General features: G+C 43.8%; 1 protein-coding gene and 2 long non-coding RNA genes across 3 annotated transcripts in view; all 3 read left to right on the top strand.

Annotated features, from left to right (window-relative positions):
• LOC121847562 (type II inositol 3,4-bisphosphate 4-phosphatase-like) overlaps positions 1–14,281 on the top strand; it is a 29,577-nt gene extending 15,296 nt beyond the window's left edge. Inside the window, exons 8-10 of the mRNA XM_042329310.1 lie at positions 12,968–13,106; positions 13,837–14,063; positions 14,267–14,281. Of these exons, the coding sequence (XP_042185244.1) occupies positions 12,968–13,106; positions 13,837–14,063; positions 14,267–14,281 (381 nt within the window). The remainder of the gene's footprint in view (positions 1–12,967; positions 13,107–13,836; positions 14,064–14,266) is intronic.
• Positions 14,282–15,805: 1,524 nt separating this feature from the next.
• Positions 15,806–22,479, top strand: LOC121847393. The gene is made up of 3 exons (XR_006084252.1): positions 15,806–15,897; positions 21,945–22,071; positions 22,446–22,479. It is a non-coding gene; the product is annotated as an uncharacterized LOC121847393 (long non-coding RNA).
• A 38-nt stretch (positions 22,480–22,517) lies between these two features.
• The window catches only part of LOC121847394, a 3,378-nt gene continuing 1,895 nt past the window's right edge, over positions 22,518–24,000 (top strand). The window contains exon 1 of the long non-coding RNA XR_006084253.1: positions 22,518–22,583. This is a non-coding gene — a long non-coding RNA (uncharacterized LOC121847394). The remainder of the gene's footprint in view (positions 22,584–24,000) is intronic.

The raw sequence follows: 24,000 nt of genomic DNA, 5'->3' as shown, positions 1-24,000 counted from the left end.
GTGTTGACTAATGTGTTGGACAGGGTGTGGACTAATGTGTTTAGGACAGGGTGTTGACTAATGTGTAGGACAGGGTGTGGACTAATGTGTAGGACAGGGTGTTGACTGATGTGTTAGACAGGGTGTGGACTAATGTGTTTAGGACAGGGTGTGGACTAATGTGTTTAGGACAGGGTGTGGACTAATGTGTAGGACAGGGTGTGGACTACTGTGTAGGACAGGGTGTGGACTAATGTGTTTAGGGCAGGGTGTGGACTAATGTGTTTAGGACAGGGTGTGGACTAATGTTTAGGACAGGGTGTGGACTAATGTTTAGGACAGGGTGTTGACTAATGTGTTGGACAGGGTGTGGACTAATGTGTTTAGGACAGAGTGTGGACTAATGTGTTTAGGACAGGGTTTTGACTAATGTGTAGGACAGGGTGTGGACTAATGTATAAGACAGGGTGTGGACTAATGTGTTGGACAGGGTGTGGACTAATGTGTTTCTACAGGGTGTGGACTAATGTGTAGGACAGGGTGTGGACTAATGTATAGGACAGGGTGTGGACTAATGTGTTTCTACAGGGTGTGGACTAATGTGTAGGACAGGGTGTGGACTAATGTGTTTAGGACAGGGTGTGGACTAATGTGTTTAGGACAGGGTGTGGACTAATGTGTAGGACAGGGTGTGGACTAATGTGTTTAGGACAGGGTGTGGACTAATGTGTTTAGGACAGGGTGTGGGCTAATGTGTAGGACAGGGTGTTGACTAATGTGTTGGACAGGGTGTGGACTAATGTGTTTAGGACAGGGTGTTGACTAATGTGTCGGGCAGGGTGTGGACTAATGTGTAGGACAGGGTGTTGACTAATGTGTTGGACAGGGTGTGGACTAATGTTGTGTGTTTAGGACAGGGTGTTGACTAATGTGTAGGACAGGGTGTTGACTAATGTTGTGTGTTTAGGACAGGGTGTTGACTAATGTGTAGGACAGGGTGTGGACTAATATGTTGAACAGGGTGTTGACTAATGTGTTGGACAGGGTGTGGACTAATGTGTAGGACAGGGTATTGACTAATGTGTAGGACAGGGTGTGGACTAATGTGTTGGACAGGGTGTGGACTAATGTGTAGGACAGGGTGTTGACTAATGTGTAGGACAGGGTGTGGAATAAGGTGTTGGACAGGGTGTGGACTAATGTGTGTATTTAGGACTGTGTGTTGACTAATGTGTTGGACAGGGTGTGGACTAATGTTGTGTGTTTAGGACAGGGTGTTGACTAATGTGTTGGACAGGGTGTGGACTAATATGTTGGACAGGGTGTGGACTAATCTTGTGTGTTTAGGACAGGGTGTGGACTAATGTGTAGGACAGGGTGTTGACTAATGTGTTGGACAGGGTGTGGACTAATGTGTTTAGGACAGGGTGTGGACTAATGTGTAGGACAGGGTGTTGACTAATGTGTTGGACAGGTTGTGGACTAATGTGTTTAGGACAGGGTGTTGACTAATGTGTAGGACAGGGTGTGGACTAATGTGTAGGACAGGGTGTTGACTAATGTGTAGGACAGGGTGTTGACTAATGTGTAGGACAGGGTGTTGACTAATGTGTTGGACAGGGTGTGGACTAATGTTGTGTGTTTAGGACAGGGTGTTGACTAATGTGTTGGACAGGGTGTGGACTAATATGTTGGACAGGGTGTGGACTAATGTTGTGTGTTTAGGACAGGGTGTTGACTAATGTGTAGGACAGGGTGTGGACTAATATGTTGGACAGGGTGTGGACTAATGTTGTGTGTTTAGGACAGGGTGTTGACTAATGTGTAGGACAGGGTGTGGACTAATGTGTAGGACAGGGTGTTGACTAATGTGTAGGACAGGGTGTTGACTAATGTGTAGGACAGGGTGTTGACTAATGTGTTGGACAGGGTGTGGACTAATGTTGTGTGTTTAGGACAGGGTGTGGACTAATGTGTTGGACAGGGTGTGGACTAATCTTGTGTGTTTAGGACAGGGTGTTGACTAATGTGTTGGACAGGGTGTGGACTAATATGTAGGACAGGGTGTGGACTAATGTGTTGGACAGGGTGTGGACTAATGTGTTGGACAGGGTGTGGACTAATGTGTTGAGGACAGGGTGTGGGCTAATGTTGTGTGTGTGTTTAGGACAGGGTGTGGGCTAACGTTGTGTGTTTAGGACAGGGTGTGGGCTAACGTTGTGTGTGTGTTCAGGACAGGGTGTGGACTAACATTGTGTGTTTAGGACACGGTGTGGGCCAACGTTGTGTGTTTAGGACAGGGTGTGGGCTAATGTTGTGTGTGGGTTTAGGACAGGGTGTGGACTAACGTTTTGTGTTTAGGACACGGTGTGGGCTAACGTTGTGTGTTTAGGACAGGGTGTGGACTAACTTTGTGTGTTTAGGACACGGTGTGGGCTAACGTTGTGTGTTTAGGACAGGGTGTGGGCTAACGTTGTGTGTTTAGGACAGGTGTGAGCTAACGTTGTGTGTGTTTAGGACAGGGTGTAGACTAACGTTGTGTGTGTGTTTAGGACAGGGTGTGGACTAATGTTGTGCGTGTGTTTAGGACAGGGTGTGGACTAACGTTGTGTGTGTGTTTAGGACAGGGTGTGGGCTAACGTTGTGTGTGTGTGTTTAGGACAGGGGGTGGACTAACGTTGTGTGTTTAGGACAGGGTGTGAGCTAACGTTGTGTGTGTTTAGGACAGGGTGTAGACTAACGTTGTGTGTGTGTTTAGGACAGGGTGTGGACTAATGTTGTGCGTGTGTTTAGGACAGGGTGTGGGCTAACGTTGCGTGTTTAGGACAGGGTGTGGGCTAACGTTGTGTGTGTGTGTTTAGGACAGGGGTGGACTAACGTTGTGTTTTAGGACAGGGTGTGGGCTAACGTTGTGTGTTTAGGACAGGGTGTGGGCTAATGTTGTGTGTGTGTTTAGGACAGGGTGTGGGCTAACGTTGTGTGTTTAGGACAGGGTGTGGGCTAACGTTGTGTGTGTGTTCAGGACAGGGTGTGGACTAACATTGTGTGTTTAGGACACGGTGTGGGCCAACGTTGTGTGTTTAGGACAGGGTGTGGGCTAACGTTGTGTGTGGGTTTAGGACAGGGTGTGGACTAACGTTTTGTGTTTAGGACACGGTGTGGGCTAACGTTGTGTGTTTAGGACAGGGTGTGGACTAACGTTGTGTGTTTAGGACACGGTGTGGGCTAACGTTGTGTGTTTAGGACAGGGTGTGGGCTAACGTTGTGTGTTTAGGACAGGGTGTGAGCTAACGTTGTGTGTGTTTAGGACAGGGTGTAGACTAACGTTGTGTGTGTGTTTAGGACAGGGTGTGGACTAATGTGTTTAGGACAGGGTGTTGACTAATGTGTAGGACAGGGTGTGGACTAATGTGTAGGACAGGGTGTTGACTGATGTGTTAGACAGGGTGTGGACTAATGTGTTTAGGACAGGGTGTGGACTAATGTGTTTAGGACAGGGTGTGGACTAATGTGTAGGACAGGGTGTGGACTACTGTGTAGGACAGGGTGTGGACTAATGTGTTTAGGGCAGGTGTGGACTAATGTGTTTAGGACAGGGTGTGGACTAATGTTTAGGACAGGGTGTGGACTAATGTTTAGGACAGGGTGTTGACTAATGTGTTGGACAGGGTGTGGACTAATGTGTTTAGGACAGGGTGTGGACTAATGTGTTTAGGACAGGGTTTTGACTAATGTGTAGGACAGGGTGTGGACTAATGTATAAGACAGGGTGTGGACTAATGTGTTGGACAGGGTGTGGACTAATGTGTTTCTACAGGGTGTGGACTAATGTGTAGGACAGGGTGTGGACTAATGTATAGGACAGGGTGTGGACTAATGTGTTTCTACAGGGTGTGGACTAATGTGTAGGACAGGGTGTGGACTAATGTGTTTAGGACAGGGTGTGGACTAATGTGTTTAGGACAGGGTGTGGACTAATGTGTAGGACAGGGTGTGGACTAATGTGTTTAGGACAGGGTGTGGACTAATGTGTTTAGGACAGGGTGTGGGCTAATGTGTAGGACAGGGTGTTGACTAATGTGTTGGACAGGGTGTGGACTAATGTGTTTAGGACAGGGTGTTGACTAATGTGTCGGACAGGGTGTGGAATAAGGTGTTGGACAGGGTGTGGACTAATGTGTGTATTTAGGACTGTGTGTTGACTAATGTGTTGGACAGGGTGTGGACTAATGTTGTGTGTTTAGGACAGGGTGTTGACTAATGTGTTGGACAGGGTGTGGACTAATATGTTGGACAGGGTGTGGACTAATCTTGTGTGTTTAGGACAGGGTGTGGACTAATGTGTAGGACAGGGTGTTGACTAATGTGTTGGACAGGGTGTGGACTAATGTGTTTAGGACAGGGTGTGGACTAATGTGTAGGACAGGGTGTTGACTAATGTGTTGGACAGGTTGTGGACTAATGTGTTTAGGACAGGGTGTTGACTAATGTGTAGGACAGGGTGTGGACTAATGTGTAGGACAGGGTGTTGACTAATGTGTAGGACAGGGTGTTGACTAATGTGTAGGACAGGGTGTTGACTAATGTGTTGGACAGGGTGTGGACTAATGTTGTGTGTTTAGGACAGGGTGTTGACTAATGTGTTGGACAGGGTGTGGACTAATATGTTGGACAGGGTGTGGACTAATGTTGTGTGTTTAGGACAGGGTGTTGACTAATGTGTAGGACAGGGTGTGGACTAATATGTTGGACAGGGTGTGGACTAATGTTGTGTGTTTAGGACAGGGTGTTGACTAATGTGTAGGACAGGGTGTGGACTAATGTGTAGGACAGGGTGTTGACTAATGTGTTGGACAGGGTGTGGACTAATCTTGTGTGTTTAGGACAGGGTGTGGACTAATGTGTAGGACAGGGTGTTGACTAATGTGTTGGACAGGGTGTGGACTAATGTGTAGGACAGGGTGTGGACTAATGTGTAGGACAGGGTGTGGACTAATGTGTTTAGGACAGGGTATGGACTAATGTGTTTAGGACAGGGTATGGACTAATGTGTTTAGGACAGGGTGTGGACTAATGTGTTTAGGACAGGGTGTGGACTAATGTGTTTAGGACAGGGTGTGGACTAATGTGTAGGACAGGGTGTTGACTAATGTGTTGGACAGGGTGTGGACTAATGTGTTTAGGACAGGGTGTTGACTAATGTGTAGGACAGGGTGTGGACTAATGTGTAGGACAGGGTGTTGACTGATGTGTTAGACAGGGTGTGGACTAATGTGTTTAGGACAGGGTGTGGACTAATGTGTTTAGGACAGGGTGTGGACTAATGTGTAGGACAGGGTGTGGACTACTGTGTAGGACAGGGTGTGGACTAATGTGTTTAGGGCAGGGTGTGGACTAATGTGTTTAGGACAGGGTGTGGACTAATGTTTAGGACAGGGTGTGGACTAATGTTTAGGACAGGGTGTTGACTAATGTGTTGGACAGGGTGTGGACTAATGTGTTTAGGACAGAGTGTGGACTAATGTGTTTAGGACAGGGTTTTGACTAATGTGTAGGACAGGGTGTGGACTAATGTATAAGACAGGGTGTGGACTAATGTGTTGGACAGGGTGTGGACTAATGTGTTTCTACAGGGTGTGGACTAATGTGTAGGACAGGGTGTGGACTAATGTATAGGACAGGGTGTGGACTAATGTGTTTCTACAGGGTGTGGACTAATGTGTAGGACAGGGTGTGGACTAATGTGTTTAGGACAGGGTGTGGACTAATGTGTTTAGGACAGGGTGTGGACTAATGTGTAGGACAGGGTGTGGACTAATGTGTTTAGGACAGGGTGTGGACTAATGTGTTTAGGACAGGGTGTGGGCTAATGTGTAGGACAGGGTGTTGACTAATGTGTTGGACAGGGTGTGGACTAATGTGTTTAGGACAGGGTGTTGACTAATGTGTCGGGCAGGGTGTGGACTAATGTGTAGGACAGGGTGTTGACTAATGTGTTGGACAGGGTGTGGACTAATGTTGTGTGTTTAGGACAGGGTGTTGACTAATGTGTAGGACAGGGTGTTGACTAATGTTGTGTGTTTAGGACAGGGTGTTGACTAATGTGTAGGACAGGGTGTGGACTAATATGTTGAACAGGGTGTTGACTAATGTGTTGGACAGGGTGTGGACTAATGTGTAGGACAGGGTATTGACTAATGTGTAGGACAGGGTGTGGACTAATGTGTTGGACAGGGTGTGGACTAATGTGTAGGACAGGGTGTTGACTAATGTGTAGGACAGGGTGTGGAATAAGGTGTTGGACAGGGTGTGGACTAATGTGTGTATTTAGGACTGTGTGTTGACTAATGTGTTGGACAGGGTGTGGACTAATGTTGTGTGTTTAGGACAGGGTGTTGACTAATGTGTTGGACAGGGTGTGGACTAATATGTTGGACAGGGTGTGGACTAATCTTGTGTGTTTAGGACAGGGTGTGGACTAATGTGTAGGACAGGGTGTTGACTAATGTGTTGGACAGGGTGTGGACTAATGTGTTTAGGACAGGGTGTGGACTAATGTGTAGGACAGGGTGTTGACTAATGTGTTGGACAGGTTGTGGACTAATGTGTTTAGGACAGGGTGTTGACTAATGTGTAGGACAGGGTGTGGACTAATGTGTAGGACAGGGTGTTGACTAATGTGTAGGACAGGGTGTTGACTAATGTGTAGGACAGGGTGTTGACTAATGTGTTGGACAGGGTGTGGACTAATGTTGTGTGTTTAGGACAGGGTGTTGACTAATGTGTTGGACAGGGTGTGGACTAATATGTTGGACAGGGTGTGGACTAATGTTGTGTGTTTAGGACAGGGTGTTGACTAATGTGTAGGACAGGGTGTGGGCTAATATGTTGGACAGGGTGTGGACTAATGTTGTGTGTTTAGGACAGGGTGTTGACTAATGTGTAGGACAGGGTGTGGACTAATGTGTAGGACAGGGTGTTGACTAATGTGTAGGACAGGGTGTTGACTAATGTGTAGGACAGGGTGTTGACTAATGTGTTGGACAGGGTGTGGACTAATGTTGTGTGTTTAGGACAGGGTGTGGACTAATGTGTTGGACAGGGTGTGGACTAATCTTGTGTGTTTAGGACAGGGTGTTGACTAATGTGTTGGACAGGGTGTGGACTAATATGTAGGACAGGGTGTGGACTAATGTGTTGGACAGGGTGTGGACTAATGTGTTGGACAGGGTGTGGACTAATGTGTTGAGGACAGGGTGTGGGCTAATGTTGTGTGTGTGTTTAGGACAGGGTGTGGGCTAACGTTGTGTGTTTAGGACAGGGTGTGGGCTAACGTTGTGTGTGTGTTCAGGACAGGGTGTGGACTAACATTGTGTGTTTAGGACACGGTGTGGGCCAACGTTGTGTGTTTAGGACAGGGTGTGGGCTAATGTGTGTGTGGGTTTAGGACAGGGTGTGGACTAACGTTTTGTGTTTAGGACACGGTGTGGGCTAACGTTGTGTGTTTAGGACAGGGTGTGGACTAACTTTGTGTGTTTAGGACACGGTGTGGGCTAACGTTGTGTGTTTAGGACAGGGTGTGGGCTAACGTTGTGTGTTTAGGACAGGGTGTGAGCTAACGTTGTGTGTGTTTAGGACAGGGTGTAGACTAACGTTGTGTGTGTGTTTAGGACAGGGTGTGGACTAATGTTGTGCGTGTGTTTAGGACAGGGTGTGGACTAACGTTGTGTGTGTGTTTAGGACAGGGTGTGGGCTAACGTTGTGTGTGTGTGTTTAGGACAGGGGTGGACTAACGTTGTGTGTTTAGGACAGGGTGTGAGCTAACGTTGTGTGTGTTTAGGACAGGGTGTAGACTAACGTTGTGTGTGTGTTTAGGACAGGGTGTGGACTAATGTTGTGCGTGTGTTTAGGACAGGGTGTGGGCTAACGTTGTGTGTTTAGGACAGGGTGTGGGCTAACGTTGTGTGTGTGTGTTTAGGACAGGGGTGGACTAACGTTGTGTTTTTAGGACAGGGTGTGGGCTAACGTTGTGTGTTTAGGACAGGGTGTGGGCTAATGTTGTGTGTGTTTAGGACAGGGTGTGGGCTAACGTTGTGTGTTTAGGACAGGGTGTGGGCTAACGTTGTGTGTGTGTTCAGGACAGGGTGTGGACTAACATTGTGTGTTTAGGACACGGTGTGGGCCAACGTTGTGTGTTTAGGACAGGGTGTGGGCTAACGTTGTGTGTGGGTTTAGGACAGGGTGTGGACTAACGTTTTGTGTTTAGGACACGGTGTGGGCTAACGTTGTGTGTTTAGGACAGGGTGTGGACTAACGTTGTGTGTTTAGGACACGGTGTGGGCTAACGTTGTGTGTTTAGGACAGGGTGTGGGCTGTGTGTTTAGGACAGGGTGTGGGCTAACGTTGTGTGTTTAGGACAGGGTGTGAGCGTTGTGTGTGTTTAACAGGGTTGTGTGTGTTTAGGACAGGGTGTTGACTAACGTGTGACTAATGTGTAGGACAGGGTGTTTAGGACAGGGTGTGGACTAATGTGTTTAGGACAGGGTGTGTGACTAATGTGTAGGACAGGGTGTGGACTAATGTGTAGGACAGGGTGTTGACTGGACTAATGTGTTAGGACAGGGTGTGGACTAATGTGTTTAGGACAGGGTGTGGACTAATGTGTTTAGGACAGGGTGTGGACTAAGGACAGGGTGTGGACTAATGTGTTTAGGACAGGGTGTGGACTAATGTGTTTAGGACAGGGTGTAATGTGTTTAGGACAGGGTGTGGACTAGGACAGGAGGTGTGTGTGGACTAATGTGTTGGACAGGGTGTGGACTAATGTGGACTTTAGGACAGGGTGTGGACTAATGTATGTGTGGACTAATGTGTTTCTACAGGGTGTGGACTAATGTGTAGGACAGGGTGTGGACTAATGTGTTTAGGACAGGGTGTGGACTAATGTGTTTAGGACAGGGTGTGGACTAATGTTAGGACAGGGTGTGGACTAATGTGTTTAGGGTGTGGACTAATGGTGGGACTAATGTGTTTAGGACAGGGTGTAGGACAGGGTGTTGACTAATGTGTTGGACAGGGTGTGGACTAATGTGTTTAGGACAGGGTGTTGACTAATGTGTCGGACAGGGTGTGGACTAATGTGTAGGACAGGGTGTTGACTAATGTGTTGGACAGGGTGTGGACTAATGTTGTGTGTTTAGGACAGGGTGTTGACTAATGTGTAGGACAGGGTGTTGACTAATGTTGTGTGTTTAGGACAGGGTGTTGACTAATGTGTAGGACAGGGTGTGGACTAATATGTTGAACAGGGTGTTGACTAATGTGTTGGACAGGGTGTGGACTAATGTGTAGGACAGGGTATTGACTAATGTGTAGGACAGGGTGTGGACTAATGTGTTGGACAGGGTGTGGACTAATGTGTAGGACAGGGTGTTGACTAATGTGTAGGACAGGGTGTGGAATAAGGTGTTGGACAGGGTGTGGACTAATGTGTGTATTTAGGACTGTGTGTTGACTAATGTGTTGGACAGGGTGTGGACTAATGTTGTGTGTTTAGGACAGGGTGTTGACTAATGTGTTGGACAGGGTGTGGACTAATATGTTGGACAGGGTGTGGACTAATCTTGTGTGTTTAGGACAGGGTGTGGACTAATGTGTAGGACAGGGTGTTGACTAATGTGTTGGACAGGGTGTGGACTAATGTGTTTAGGACAGGGTGTGGACTAATGTGTAGGACAGGGTGTTGACTAATGTGTTGGACAGGTTGTGGACTAATGTGTTTAGGACAGGGTGTTGACTAATGTGTAGGACAGGGTGTGGACTAATGTGTAGGACAGGGTGTTGACTAATGTGTAGGACAGGGTGTTGACTAATGTGTAGGACAGGGTGTTGACTAATGTGTTGGACAGGGTGTGGACTAATGTTGTGTGTTTAGGACAGGGTGTTGACTAATGTGTTGGACAGGGTGTGGACTAATATGTTGGACAGGGTGTGGACTAATGTTGTGTGTTTAGGACAGGGTGTTGACTAATGTGTAGGACAGGGTGTGGACTAATATGTTGGACAGGGTGTGGACTAATGTTGTGTGTTTAGGACAGGGTGTTGACTAATGTGTAGGACAGGGTGTGGACTAATGTGTAGGACAGGGTGTTGACTAATGTGTAGGACAGGGTGTTGACTAATGTGTAGGACAGGGTGTTGACTAATGTGTTGGACAGGGTGTGGACTAATGTTGTGTGTTTAGGACAGGGTGTGGACTAATGTGTTGGACAGGGTGTGGACTAATCTTGTGTGTTTAGGACAGGGTGTTGACTAATGTGTTGGACAGGGTGTGGACTAATATGTAGGACAGGGTGTGGACTAATGTGTTGGACAGGGTGTGGACTAATGTGTTGGACAGGGTGTGGACTAATGTGTTGAGGACAGGGTGTGGGCTAATGTTGTGTGTGTGTTTAGGACAGGGTGTGGGCTAACGTTGTGTGTTTAGGACAGGGTGTGGGCTAACGTTGTGTGTGTGTTCAGGACAGGGTGTGGACTAACATTGTGTGTTTAGGACACGGTGTGGGCCAACGTTGTGTGTTTAGGACAGGGTGTGGGCTAATGTTGTGTGTGGGTTTAGGACAGGGTGTGGACTAACGTTTTGTGTTTAGGACACGGTGTGGGCTAACGTTGTGTGTTTAGGACAGGGTGTGGACTAACTTTGTGTGTTTAGGACACGGTGTGGGCTAACGTTGTGTGTTTAGGACAGGGTGTGGGCTAACGTTGTGTGTTTAGGACAGGGTGTGAGCTAACGTTGTGTGTGTTTAGGACAGGGTGTAGACTAACGTTGTGTGTGTGTTTAGGACAGGGTGTGGACTAATGTTGTGCGTGTGTTTAGGACAGGGTGTGGACTAACGTTGTGTGTGTGTTTAGGACAGGGTGTGGGCTAACGTTGTGTGTGTGTGTTTAGGACAGGGGTGGACTAACGTTGTGTGTTTAGGACAGGGTGTGAGCTAACGTTGTGTGTGTTTAGGACAGGGTGTAGACTAACGTTGTGTGTGTGTTTAGGACAGGGTGTGGACTAATGTTGTGCGTGTGTTTAGGACAGGGTGTGGGCTAACGTTGTGTGTTTAGGACAGGGTGTGGGCTAACGTTGTGTGTGTGTGTTTAGGACAGGGGGTGGACTAACGTTGTGTTTTTAGGACAGGGTGTGGGCTAACGTTGTGTGTTTAGGACAGGGTGTGGGCTAATGTTGTGTGTGTGTTTAGGACAGGGTGTGGGCTAACGTTGTGTGTTTAGGACAGGGTGTGGGCTAACGTTGTGTGTGTGTTCAGGACAGGGTGTGGACTAACATTGTGTGTTTAGGACACGGTGTGGGCCAACGTTGTGTGTTTAGGACAGGGTGTGGGCTAACGTTGTGTGTGGGTTTAGGACAGGGTGTGGACTAACGTTTTGTGTTTAGGACACGGTGTGGGCTAACGTTGTGTGTTTAGGACAGGGTGTGGACTAACGTTGTGTGTTTAGGACACGGTGTGGGCTAACGTTGTGTGTTTAGGACAGGGTGTGGGCTAACGTTGTGTGTTTAGGACAGGGTGTGAGCTAACGTTGTGTGTGTTTAGGACAGGGTGTAGACTAACGTTGTGTGTGTGTTTAGGACAGGGTGTGGACTAATGTTGTGCGTGTGTTTAGGACAGGGTGTGGACTAACGTTGTGTGTGTGTTTAGGACAGGGTGTGGGCTAACGTTGTGTGTGTGTGTTTAGGACAGGGGGTGGACTAACGTTGTGTTTTTAGGACAGGGTGTGGGCTAACGTTGTGTGTTTAGGACAGGGTGTGGGCCAACGTGTGTGTGTTTAGGACAGGATGTGGACTAACGTTGTGTGTGTGTTTAGGACAGGGTGTGGGCTAACGTTGTGTGTTTAGGACAGGGTGTGGGCTAACGTTGTGTGTGTGTTTAGGACAGGGTGTGGACTAACGTTGTGTGTTTGTGTTTAGGACAGGGTGTGGACTAACGTTGTGTTTTAGGACAGGGTGTGGGCTAACGTTGTGTGTTTAGGACAGGGTGTGGGCTAAAAGTGTGTGTGTGTTTAGGACAGGGAGTGGGCTAACGTTGTGTGTTTAGTACATGGTGTGGGCTAACGTTGTGTGTGTGTTTAGGACAGGGTGTGGGCTAAAAGTGTGTGTGTGTTGAGGACAGGGTGTGGGCTAACGTTGTGTGTTTAGGACAGGGTGTGGGCTAATGTTGTGTGTTTAGGACAGGGTGTGGACTAACGTTGTGTGTTTAGGACAGGGTGTGGGCTAAAAGTGTGTGCTTAGTACAAGGTGTGAGCTAATTTTGTGTGTTTAGGACAGGGTGTGGACTAACATTGTGTGTGTGTTTAGGACAGGGTGTGGGCTAAAAGTGTGTGTGTGTTGAGGACAGGGTGTGGGCTAACGTTGTGTGTTTAGGACAGGGTGTGGGCTAATGTTGTGTGTTTAGGACAGGGTGTGGACTAACGTTGTGTGTTTAGGACAGGGTGTGGGCTAAAAGTGTGTGCTTAGTACAAGGTGTGAGCTAATTTTGTGTGTTTAGGACAGGATGTGGACTAACATTGTGTGTGTGTTTAGGACAGGGTGTGGGCTCATGTAGTGTGTTTAGGACAGGGTGTGGGCTAAAAGTGTGTGTGTGTTTAGGACAGGGAGTGGGCTAACGTTGTGTGTTTAGTACATGGTGTGGGCTAACGTTGTATGTGTGTTTAGGACAGGGTGTGGACTAACATTGTGTGTTTAGGACAGGTTGTGGACTAACGTTGTGTGTTTAGGACAGGGTAGGGGTTGTGTATTTAGGACAGGGTGTGGACTAACGTTGTGTGTTTAGGACAGGGTGTGGACTAACGTTGTGTGTTTAGGACAGGGTGTGGACTAACGTTGTGTGTTTAGGACACGGTGTGGGCTAACATTGTGTGTTTAGGACAGGGTGTGGACTAACGTTGTGTGTTTAGGACAGGGTGTGGACTAACGTTGTGTGTTTAGGACAGGGTGTGGGCTAACGTTGCTATGAGTCTGAACTGCATCATCGCCATGGTGGACCGGCTACAGGAGAGGGAGAACAGGAAACAGGAAGTTACCTCACAGACACAGAATGATGTCACCACCACCTCACACAACACTGGTACGGCCCCAAACTGTAGCAATACTTCAGAAATACATCCTTCCTCCCTTGGTTCCTACATCCTTCCTTCCTTGGATCCTACATCCTTTCTTCCTTGGTTCCTACATCCTTCCTACCTTGGTTCCTACATCGTTCCTCCCTTGGTTCCTACATCATTCCTTCCTTGGTTCCTACATCCTTCCTACCTTGGTTCCTACATCCTTCCTCCCTTGGTTCCTACATTGTTCCTTCCTTGGCTCCTACCTCCTTCCTTCCTTGGTTCCTACATCCTTCCTACCTTGGTTCCTACAAGCTTCCTACCTTGGGTCCTACATACTTCCTACCATGGTTCCTACATCCTTCCTTCCTTGGTTCCTACATCCTTCCTACCTTGGTTCCTACATCCTTCCTTCCTTGGTTCCTACATCCTTCATTCCTTGGTCCCTACATACTTCCTTCCTTGGTTCCTACATCCTTCCTACCTTGGTTCCTACATCCTTCCTACCTTGGTTCCTACATCCTTCCTTGGTTCTTACTTCCTTGGTTCCTACATCCTTCCTTCCTTGGTTCCTTAAGAAAATATCTATAAGTGAATGGAAAGGTTACTATATCTTCAATCAATCAGACCGATTCAGATTGGGGAGAACTTTAATGAAGGATCCATTTCTGTTTGCAACTTTTATTAGGTTCCTGAAATCATTCGTTCCACAGATAATTGAATGGATTTGAACTCTCTCTTCCCCCTTTCCAGACCCTTCCCGCGCTCCTTGGCAGGCCTCTCTCGCCCCTCTTCCAGACCTGTCCCCTTTGTGGCAAGAGCAACTCCTCCCTCTAGTTGTGACTCTGAAGGAGTGTGTGAGTGACGCGGTGGAGAGGGCCCGGTGTGCTATGACCTTCGTCCTCCTACAGGGGGCAGCAGCATCAGCCTGCCATGGTCAGCCCCTGACACACAGACGAGATGCTGTCTTCAGCCAGGCAGTGAGTAGTGTGGTGGGATGGGGGGGGCTCTTGTATAGTTGATAACATGTGGTCATGTTTGGTTAGATCTCTAACATGTGGTCATGTTTGGTTAGATCTCTAACATGTGGTCATGTTTGTTAGATCTCTAACATGTGGTCATGTTTGGTTAGATCTCTAACATGTGGTCATGTTTGGTTAGATCTCTAACATGTGGTCTTCAGCCAGGTGGTCCCTAACAGGACCTACGTCCTTTAATGTATCTTTCAATATGATCTCTAACTATGTGGTCCTCCCCTCTCTTCCCCCTAACATCCCTCCCCCCCCATCTCTTCCCCCTCCCCTCTCTCTCCCCATGCTCTCTCCCCCATGTCTCTCTCCCCCTCCCTCTCTCCCCCTCCCCTCTCTTCCCCCTCTCTCTCTCCCTCCCCAGGACCTCTCTCCCTCCCCCTAATGTATCTCCCTCCCTCCCCCTCTCTCTCTCCCTCCCCCCTCTCCCTCTCCTCCCTCCCTACTCTCTCTCTCTCCCTCCCCCTCTCTCTCCCTCCCCCCTCTCTCCCTCCCTCCTCTCCCCCTCTCCCCCCCTCTCTCTCCCCCCCCCCTCTCCCTCCCCCTCCCTCTCTCCCTCCCCCCCTCTCCCTCCCCCTCTCTCCCTCCTCCCTCTCTCTCTCCTCTCCCCCCTCTCCCCTCCCTCCCCCTCTCTCCCTCCCCCTCTCCTCTCTCCCTCCCCCCCCCTCTCTCTCTCCCTCCCCTCTCTCCCTCCCCCTCTCTCTCCCCTCCCCCTCCTCTCTCCCTCCCCTCTCCCTCCCCCTCTCTCCCCCTCCCCCCTCTCCCTCCCTCCCTCCCCCTCCTCTCCCTCCCCCCTCTCTCTCTCCCTCCCCCTCTCTCCCCTCTCTCTCTCCCCCCTCTCTCCCTCTCTCTCCCTCCCCCCCCTCTCCCTCCCTCGCCTCTCCCTCTCCCTCCCCCCTCTCTCCCTCTCCCTCCCCTCTCTCTCCCCCTCTCTCTCCCTCTCTCCCTCCCCCTCTCTCTCCTCTCCCCCCCCCCTCCTCTCCCCCCCCCCTCTCTCTCTCTCCCTCCCCCTCTCTCTCCCTCCCTCCCCCCCTCTCTCTCTCCCTCCCCCTCTCTCTCTCTCCCTCCCCCTCTCTCTCTCCCTCCCTCCCTCCCCCCCTCTCTCTCTCCCTCCCCCTCTCTCTCTCTCTCCCTCCCCCTCTCTCTCTCCCTCTCCTCCCTCCCTCCCCCTCTCTCTCTCCCTCCCCCTCTCTCCCCCTCCCCCTCTCTCTCTCCCTCCCCTCTCTCTCCCTCCCTCCCCCTCTCTCTCTCCCTCCCCCTCCCTCTCTCTCCCTCCCCCCTCTCTCTCCCTCCCTCCCCCCTCTCTCTCTCCCTCTCCTCTCTCTCTCTCCCTCCCTCTCTCTCCCTCCCCCCCTCTCTCTCTCCCCCTCTCTCCTCTCCCTCCCCCCCTCTCCCTCCCCTCCCCCTCTCTCTCCCTCCCTCCCCTCTCTCCTCTCCCTCCCCCTCTCTCTCTCCCTCCCCCCCTCTCTCTCCCTCCCCCCTCTCTCTCTCTCTCCCTCCCCTCCCCCTCTCTCTCCCTCCCTCCCCCTCTCTCCCCCTCCCCCTCTCTCTCTCTCCCTCCCCCTCTCTCCTCTCCCTCTCTCCCTCCCTCCCCCCCCTCTCTCTCTCCCTCCCCCCCCCCCTCCCTCCCCCCTCTCCCCTCTCTCTCCCCCCATCTCTCTAGCTGTGTGCGGTGGTGTGTGGGTTTGTACTGAGCTGTACTCGGGTCTGGAGGATAAAGGCTTCCTGCTGCAGCTCTGTGAGGTTGGGCTCATCACACAGTTTGAAGGACTGCTCAGCACCTACAGTGAGTTATACACACACACACACACACACACATATATATATATATATATATGTATAGATATAGATCCAGATTACGTATAGATATATTATGTATAGATATAGATACATTATGCATAGATATAGATACATTATGTATAGATATAGATACATTATGTATAGATATAGATACAGTATGTATAGATATAGATACATTATGTATAGATATAGATACATTATGCATAGATATAGATACAGTATGTATAGATATAGATACATTATGTATAGATATAGATAGATACATTATGTATAGATATAGATACATTATGTATAGATATAGATACAGTATGTATAGATATGTATATATAGACATAGATACATTATGTATAGATATGTATATATAGATATAGATACATTATGTATAGATATAGATACATTATGCATAGATATAGATACATTATGCATAGATATAGATACATTATGTATAGATATATATATATAGATATAGATACATTATGTATAGATATATATATAGATATAGATACATTATGCATAGATATAGATACAGTATGTATAGATATAGATACATTATGTATAGATATGTATATATAGATATAGATACATTATGTATAGATATAGATACATATATAGATATAGATACATTATGTATAGATATATATATAGATATAGATACATTATGTATAGATAGATACATTATGTATAGATATAGATACATTATGTATAGATATAGATACATTATGTATAGATATAGATATATATACATTATGATACATTATGTATAGATATAGATACAGTATGTATAGATATAGATACAGTATGTATAGTATGTATAGATATAGATACATTATGTATAGATATAGATACATTATGTATAGATATAGATACAGTATGATATAGATATTATGTATAGATATAGATACATTATGTATAGATATAGATACATTATGCATAGATATAGATACATTATGTATAGATATGTATATATAGATATAGATACATTATGTATAGATATAGATACAGTATGTATAGATATAGATACATTATGCATAGATATAGATACATTATGTATAGATATGTATATATAGATATAGATATATATATTATGTATAGATATAGATACATTATGCATAGATATAGATACAGTATATATAGATATAGATACATTATGTATAGATATAGTATATATAGATATAGATACATTATGCATAGATATAGATACATTATGTATAGATATAGATACAGTATATATAGATATAGATATTATGTATAGATATAGATATACAGTATGTATAGATATAGATACATTATGTATAGATATAGATACATTATGTATAGATATAGATACATTATGTATAGATATAGATACATTATGTATAGATATAGATACAGTATGTATAGATATAGATACATTATGCATAGATATAGATACATTATGTATAGATATAGATACAGTATGTATAGATATAGATACATTATGTATAGATATAGATACATTATGTATAGATATAGTATGTATAGATATAGATACATTATGCATAGATATAGATACATTATGTATAGATATATATATATAGATATAGATACATTATGCATAGATATAGATACATTATGTATAGATATGTATATATAGATATAGATACATTATGTGTATATATGTATATATAGATATAGATACATTATGTATAGATATATATATATAGATATAGATACATTATGTATAGATATAGATACATTATGTATAGATATGTATATATAGATATAGATACATTATGTGTATATATGTATATATAGATATAGATACATTATGTATAGATATATATATATAGATATAGATACATTATGTATAGATATGTATATATAGATATAGATACATTATGTATAGATATAGATACATTATGCATAGATATAGATACAGTATGTATAGATATAGATACATTATGCATAGATATAGATACAGTATGTATAGATATGTATATATAGATATAGATACATTATGTGTAGATATAGTTACATTATGCATAGATATAGATACAGTATGTATAGATATGTATATATAGATATAGATACATTATGTATAGATATAGATACATTATGTATAGATATATATATATAGATATAGATACATTATGTGTAGATATAGATACATTATGCATAGATATAGATACAGTATGTATAGATATATATATATATAGATATAGATACATTATGTGTATATATGATATGTATGTATATATATATCTGACCAGAGCACCTTCTTCCACATGTTTGGTGTGTCTCCCAGGTGGCTTGTGGCAAACTTTAAACGACACTTTTTATGGATATCTTTAAGAAATGGCTTTCTTCTTGCCACTCTTCCATAAAGGCCAGATTTGTGCAATATACGACTGATTGTTGTCCTATGGACAGAGTCTCCCACCTCAGCTGTAGATCTCTGCAGTTCATCCAGAGTGATCATGGGCCTCTTGGCTGCATCTCTGATCAGTCTTCTCCTTGTATGAGCTGAAAGTTTAGAGGGACGGCCAGGTCTTGGTAGATTTGCAGTGGTCTGATACTCCTTCCATTTCAATATTATCGCTTGCACAGTGCTCCTTGGGATGTTTAAAGCTTGGGAAATCTTTTTGTATCCAAATCCGGCTTTAAACTTCTTCACAACAGTATCTCGGACCTGCCTGGTGTGTTCCTTGTTCTTCATGATGCTCTCTGCGCTTTTAACGGACCTCTGAGACTATCACAGTGCAGGTGCATTTATACGGAGACTTGATTACACACAGGTGGATTGTATTTATCATCATTAGTCATTTAGGTCAACATTGGATCATTCAGAGATCCTCACTGAACTTCTGGAGAGAGTTTGCTGCACTGAAAGTAAAGGGGCTGAATAATTTTGCACGCCCAATTTTTCAGTTTTTGATTTGTTAAAAAGTTTGAAATATCCAATAAATGTCGTTCCACTTCATGATTGTGTCCCACTTGTTGTTGATTCTTCACAAAAAATACAGTTTTATAGCTTTATGTTTGAAGCCTGAAATGTGGCAAAAGGTCGCAAAGTTCAAGGGGGCCGAATACTTTCGCAAGGCACTGTATCTACTCATAATGTATCTATATCTATACATAGTGTATCTATATCTATACATAATTTATCTATATATATCTATACATAATGTATCTATATCTATACATACTATATCTATCTATATCTATCTATCTATATCTATACATAGTGTATCTATATCTATCTATATCTATACATAGTGTATCTATATCTATCTATATCTATACATAATGTATCTGTATCTATACATAGTATATCTATACATAATGTATCTATATCTATATATATCTATGCATAATGTATCTATATCTATACATAATATATCTATATCTATATATATCTATGCATAATGTATCTATATCTATACATAATATATCTATATCTATATATATCTATGCATAATGTATCTATATCTATACATAATATATCTATATCTATATATATCTATGCATAATGTATCTATATCTATACATAATATATCTATATCTATATATATCTATGCATAATGTATCTATATCTATACATAATATATCTATATCTATCTATATCTATGCATAATGTATCTATATCTATGCATAATGTATCTATATCTATGCATAATGTATCTATATCTATATATATATATCTATACATAATGTATCTATATCTATGCATAATGTATCTATATCTATACATAATGTATCTATATCTATGCATAATGTATCTATATCTATACATAATGTATCTATATCTATGCATAATGTATCTATATCTATACATAATGTATCTATATCTATACATAATGTATCTATATCTATATATACTGTATCTATATCTATACATAATGTATCTATATCTATATATACATATCTATACATAATGTATCTATATCTATACATAATGTATCTATATCTATACATAATGTATCTATATCTATACATAATGTATCTATATCTATATATACATATCTATACATAATGTATCTATATCTATACATACTATATCTATACATAATGTATCTATATCTATACATAATGTATCTATATCTATACATAATGTATCTATATCTATACATACTATATTACTATATCTATACATAATGTATCTATATCTATACATAATGTATCTATATCTATACATAATGTATCTATATCTATACATAATGTATCTATATCTATACATAATGTATCTATATCTATATATACATATCTATACATAATGTATCTATATCTATACATAATGTATCTATATCTATACATAATGTATCTATATCTATACATACTATATATACATAATGTATCTACAGTCGTGGCAAAACGTTTGGAGAATGACACAAATATGAATTTTCACAAAGTTTGCTGCTTTCGTGTCTTTAGATATTTTTGTCAGATGTTACTATGGAATACTGAAGTATAATTACAAGCATTTCATAAGTGTCATATCTATGCTTTTATTGACAATTACATGAAGTTGATGAAAAGAGTCAATATCTGCAGTAATGACCCTTCTTTTTTTGAAGACTATATCTGCAATCCGCCCTGGCATCCTGTCAATTAACTTCTGGGCCACATCTGACTGATGGCAGCCCATTCTTGCATAATGTATCTTGGAGTTTGTCAGAATTTGTGGGGTTTTGTTTGTCCACCCAATGTATGAGGATCTGATACAAATTCTCAATGGGATTAAGGTCTGTGGATTTCCTGGCCATAACCAAAATAATGTTTTGTTCCCGGGCTATAGTTTTTAATAAAGTTTTTTATTAATTTATTTTATCATTATTTTGTGGTATCAATTGTTAGTAAGTAATATCTTGTCTCATCGTATCTAACTCCCATACGGGCTCGGGAGAGACAAAGGTCGAAAGCCACCCATAAGCCGTACTGCTATCTATAACACAGCGCCATCTATAGCCTAAGCCAGCTGCACCAATCTGTCGGAGGAAACACCTATACCTGGCAACCTTGGTTAGCACTCACTGCGCCCTATATCTACAGGAGTCGCTGGTGTGCGATGAGACAAGGATATCCCTACTGGCCAAACCCTCCCTAACCCGGACTATATCCCACGGACGGTATCTATATCGTTACATCCGTATTCATACGCTTTACATCAGTACTTTGTTAAAGTAACGATTACATCCTAGAGTCTTCTTGGGTAGGATCTATAAGCTTGTCACACCTGTATTTGGGGAGTTAACTCCATTCTTCTCTGCAGATCCTCTCAAGCTCTGACAGGTTGGATGGGGAGCGCGCTGCACAGCTATTTTCAGGTCTTAACAGAGACGTTACGATCAGGTTCAAGTCCAGGCTCTGGCTGGGCCACTCAAGGACATTCAGATACTTGTCCCAAAGTCACATTCTGTGTTGTCTTGGCTGTGTACTTAGTGTCGTTGTCCTGTTGGAAGGTGAACCTTCACCACAGTCTGAGGGTCTAGTGCTCTGGAGCAGGTTTTCATCAATGGATCTCTCTATACTCCGTTCATCTTTCCCTCGATCCTGACTAAGTCTGCCATTCCCTGCCACTGAAAAACATCCCCACAGCATAATGCAGCCATCATGCTTCACTGGAGGGATGGTGCCAGGTTTCCTCCAGATGTGAAGCTTGGCATTCAGGACCAAGTGTTATAATCTTGTATTTCATCAGACCAGAGAATCTTGTTTCTCATGGTCTGGGTCTTTATGTACCTTTTGGCAAACTCCTAGCATGCTGTCATGTGCCTTTACTGAGGACTGGCTTCTATCTACCATAAAAGCCTGATTGGTAATGTATCTATATCTGCAGAGATGGTCTGTCCTTCTGAAAGGTTCTCCCATCTCCACAGAGGAACTCTGGAGCTCTGTCATCTATAGTGACCATCGGGTTCTTGGTCACAAATATGACCAAAGCCCTTCTCCCCGATTTTCCCCAGATACTATGGAAAACACACACACATGTTGCTGTTATGTTTTTCTCATTCTCTGTGTGTGTGTGTGTGTGTGTGTGTGTGTGTGTGTGTGTGTGTGTGTGTGTGTGTGTGTTAGGTGATGAGGTGGGTATGTTAGAGGATATGGAGATGGGAGTATCAGACCTGAATAGAGTCTCCTTCAAAATAACTGAAGCCAAATCAGAACAACCCACAGATCTACTGCCCTCTGTCACTGGACTACGGTAACACGCACACACACACAACGATCTGTAACTCTTGATGGTATCACAAGCAAATCATCTTGTCTTATAATCCTCTCTCTCTATCTCTCTCTCTCTCTCTCTCTCTCTCTCTCTCTCTCTCCCTCTCTCTGTCTCTCTCTCTCTCTCCCTCTCTCTGTCTCTCTCTGTCTCTCTCTCACCCTCTCTCTCTCTCTCTCTGTCTCTCTCTGTCTCCTCTCTCTCTCTCTCTCACCTCTCTCTCTCTCTCTGTCTCTCTGTCTCTCTTTTCTCTCTGTCTCTCCGTCTCTCTCTCTCTCTCTCTCTTTCTCTCTGTCTCTCTCTCTCTCTCTCTGTCTCTCTCTCTCTTTTCTCTGTCTCTCTCTCTCTGTCCCTAGGGGTTGTTTTTGTGTGGAAGTCCCTTGCCATCGGAGACGTACCTGTTGTTACCAGGGGAACTGAGAGATGGAGGACTTAAGAGTTCACCCGTTACTGTTTAACATCGGCATCAACCAGCAACAGAGTCTAGCCGAGAGGTAACTGACTGGGGATCAGGTTACACAGAGTCTAGCCGAGAGGTAACTGACTGGGGATAAGGTTACAACAGAGTCTAGCCGAGAGGTAACTGACTGGGGATCAGGTTACAACAGAGTCTAGCTGAGAGGTAACTGTCTGTCTCTGAGAGTGACTGTCTGTCTGTCTCTGTCGGTTTGGAGACAGTTCTATCTCTTTATATATCTAAGTTCTGCTGTGTATATCTAGGTTCGGAGACATTTCTATCTGTTTATATATCTAGGTTCGGAGACATTTCTATCTGTTTATATATCTAGGTTCGGAGACAGTTCTGTCTGTCTATATGATCTAGGTTCGGAGACAGTTCTGTCTGTCTATATATCTAGGTTCGAGACAGTTTCTCTGTTTATATATCTAGGTTCGGAGACAGTTATATTTATATATCTAGGTTCAGGAGACAGTTCTATCTGTTATATATCTAGGACCTGGAGACAGTTCTCTCTGTTTATATATCTAGGTTCGGAGACAGTTCTATCTGTTATATATCTAGGTTCGGAGACAGTTCTATCTGTTATATATCTAGGTTCGGAGACAGTTCTATCCTGTTATATATCTAGGTTCGGAGACAGTTCTATCTGTTAATATATCTAGGTTCGGAGACATGTTCTATCTGTTTATATATCTAGGTTGAGACAGTTCTCTCTGTTTATATATCTAGGTTGGAGACAGTTCTATCTGTTATATATCTAGGTTGTGAGACAGTTCTATCTGTTAATATATCTAGGTTAGGTGACAGTTCTATCTGTTATATATCTAGGTTGGGAGACAGTTCTATCTCCTTTATATATCTAGGGTCGGAGACAGTTCTATCTGTTATATATCTAGGTTCGGAGACAGTTCTATCTGTTATATATCTAGGTTCGGAGACAGTTATATTTATATATCTAGGTTCGGAGACAGTTCTCTCTGTTTATATATCTAGGTTCGGAGACAGTTCTCTCTGTTTATATATCTAGGTTCGGAGACAGTTCTATCTGTTTATATATCTAGGTTCGGAGACAGTTCTCTCTGTTATATATCTAGGTTCGGAGACAGTTCTCTCTGTTATATATCTAGGTTCGGAGACAGTTCTATCTGTTATATCTAGGTTCGGAGACAGTTCTATCTGTTATATATCTAGGTTCGGAGACAGTTCTATCTGTTATATATGTAGGTTCGGAGACAGTTCTATCTGTTTATATATCTAGGTTCGGAGACAGTTCTATCTGTTTATATATCTAGGTTCGAGACAGTTCTATCTGTTATATATCTAGGTTCAACCAGACAGTTCTATCTGTTATATATCTAGGTTCGGAGACAGTTCTATCTGTTTATATATCTAGGTTCGGTTAGACAGTTCTATCTGTTATATATCTAGGTTCAGGAGACAGTTCTCTCTGT

The sequence above is a fragment of the Oncorhynchus tshawytscha genome, linkage group LG10, assembly GCF_018296145.1.
Source record: "Oncorhynchus tshawytscha isolate Ot180627B linkage group LG10, Otsh_v2.0, whole genome shotgun sequence".
NCBI lineage: Eukaryota > Metazoa > Chordata > Actinopteri > Salmoniformes > Salmonidae > Oncorhynchus > Oncorhynchus tshawytscha.
Note: the sequence above shows the minus strand (reverse complement) of the source record. Positions and strands in the feature narration are given on the sequence as shown.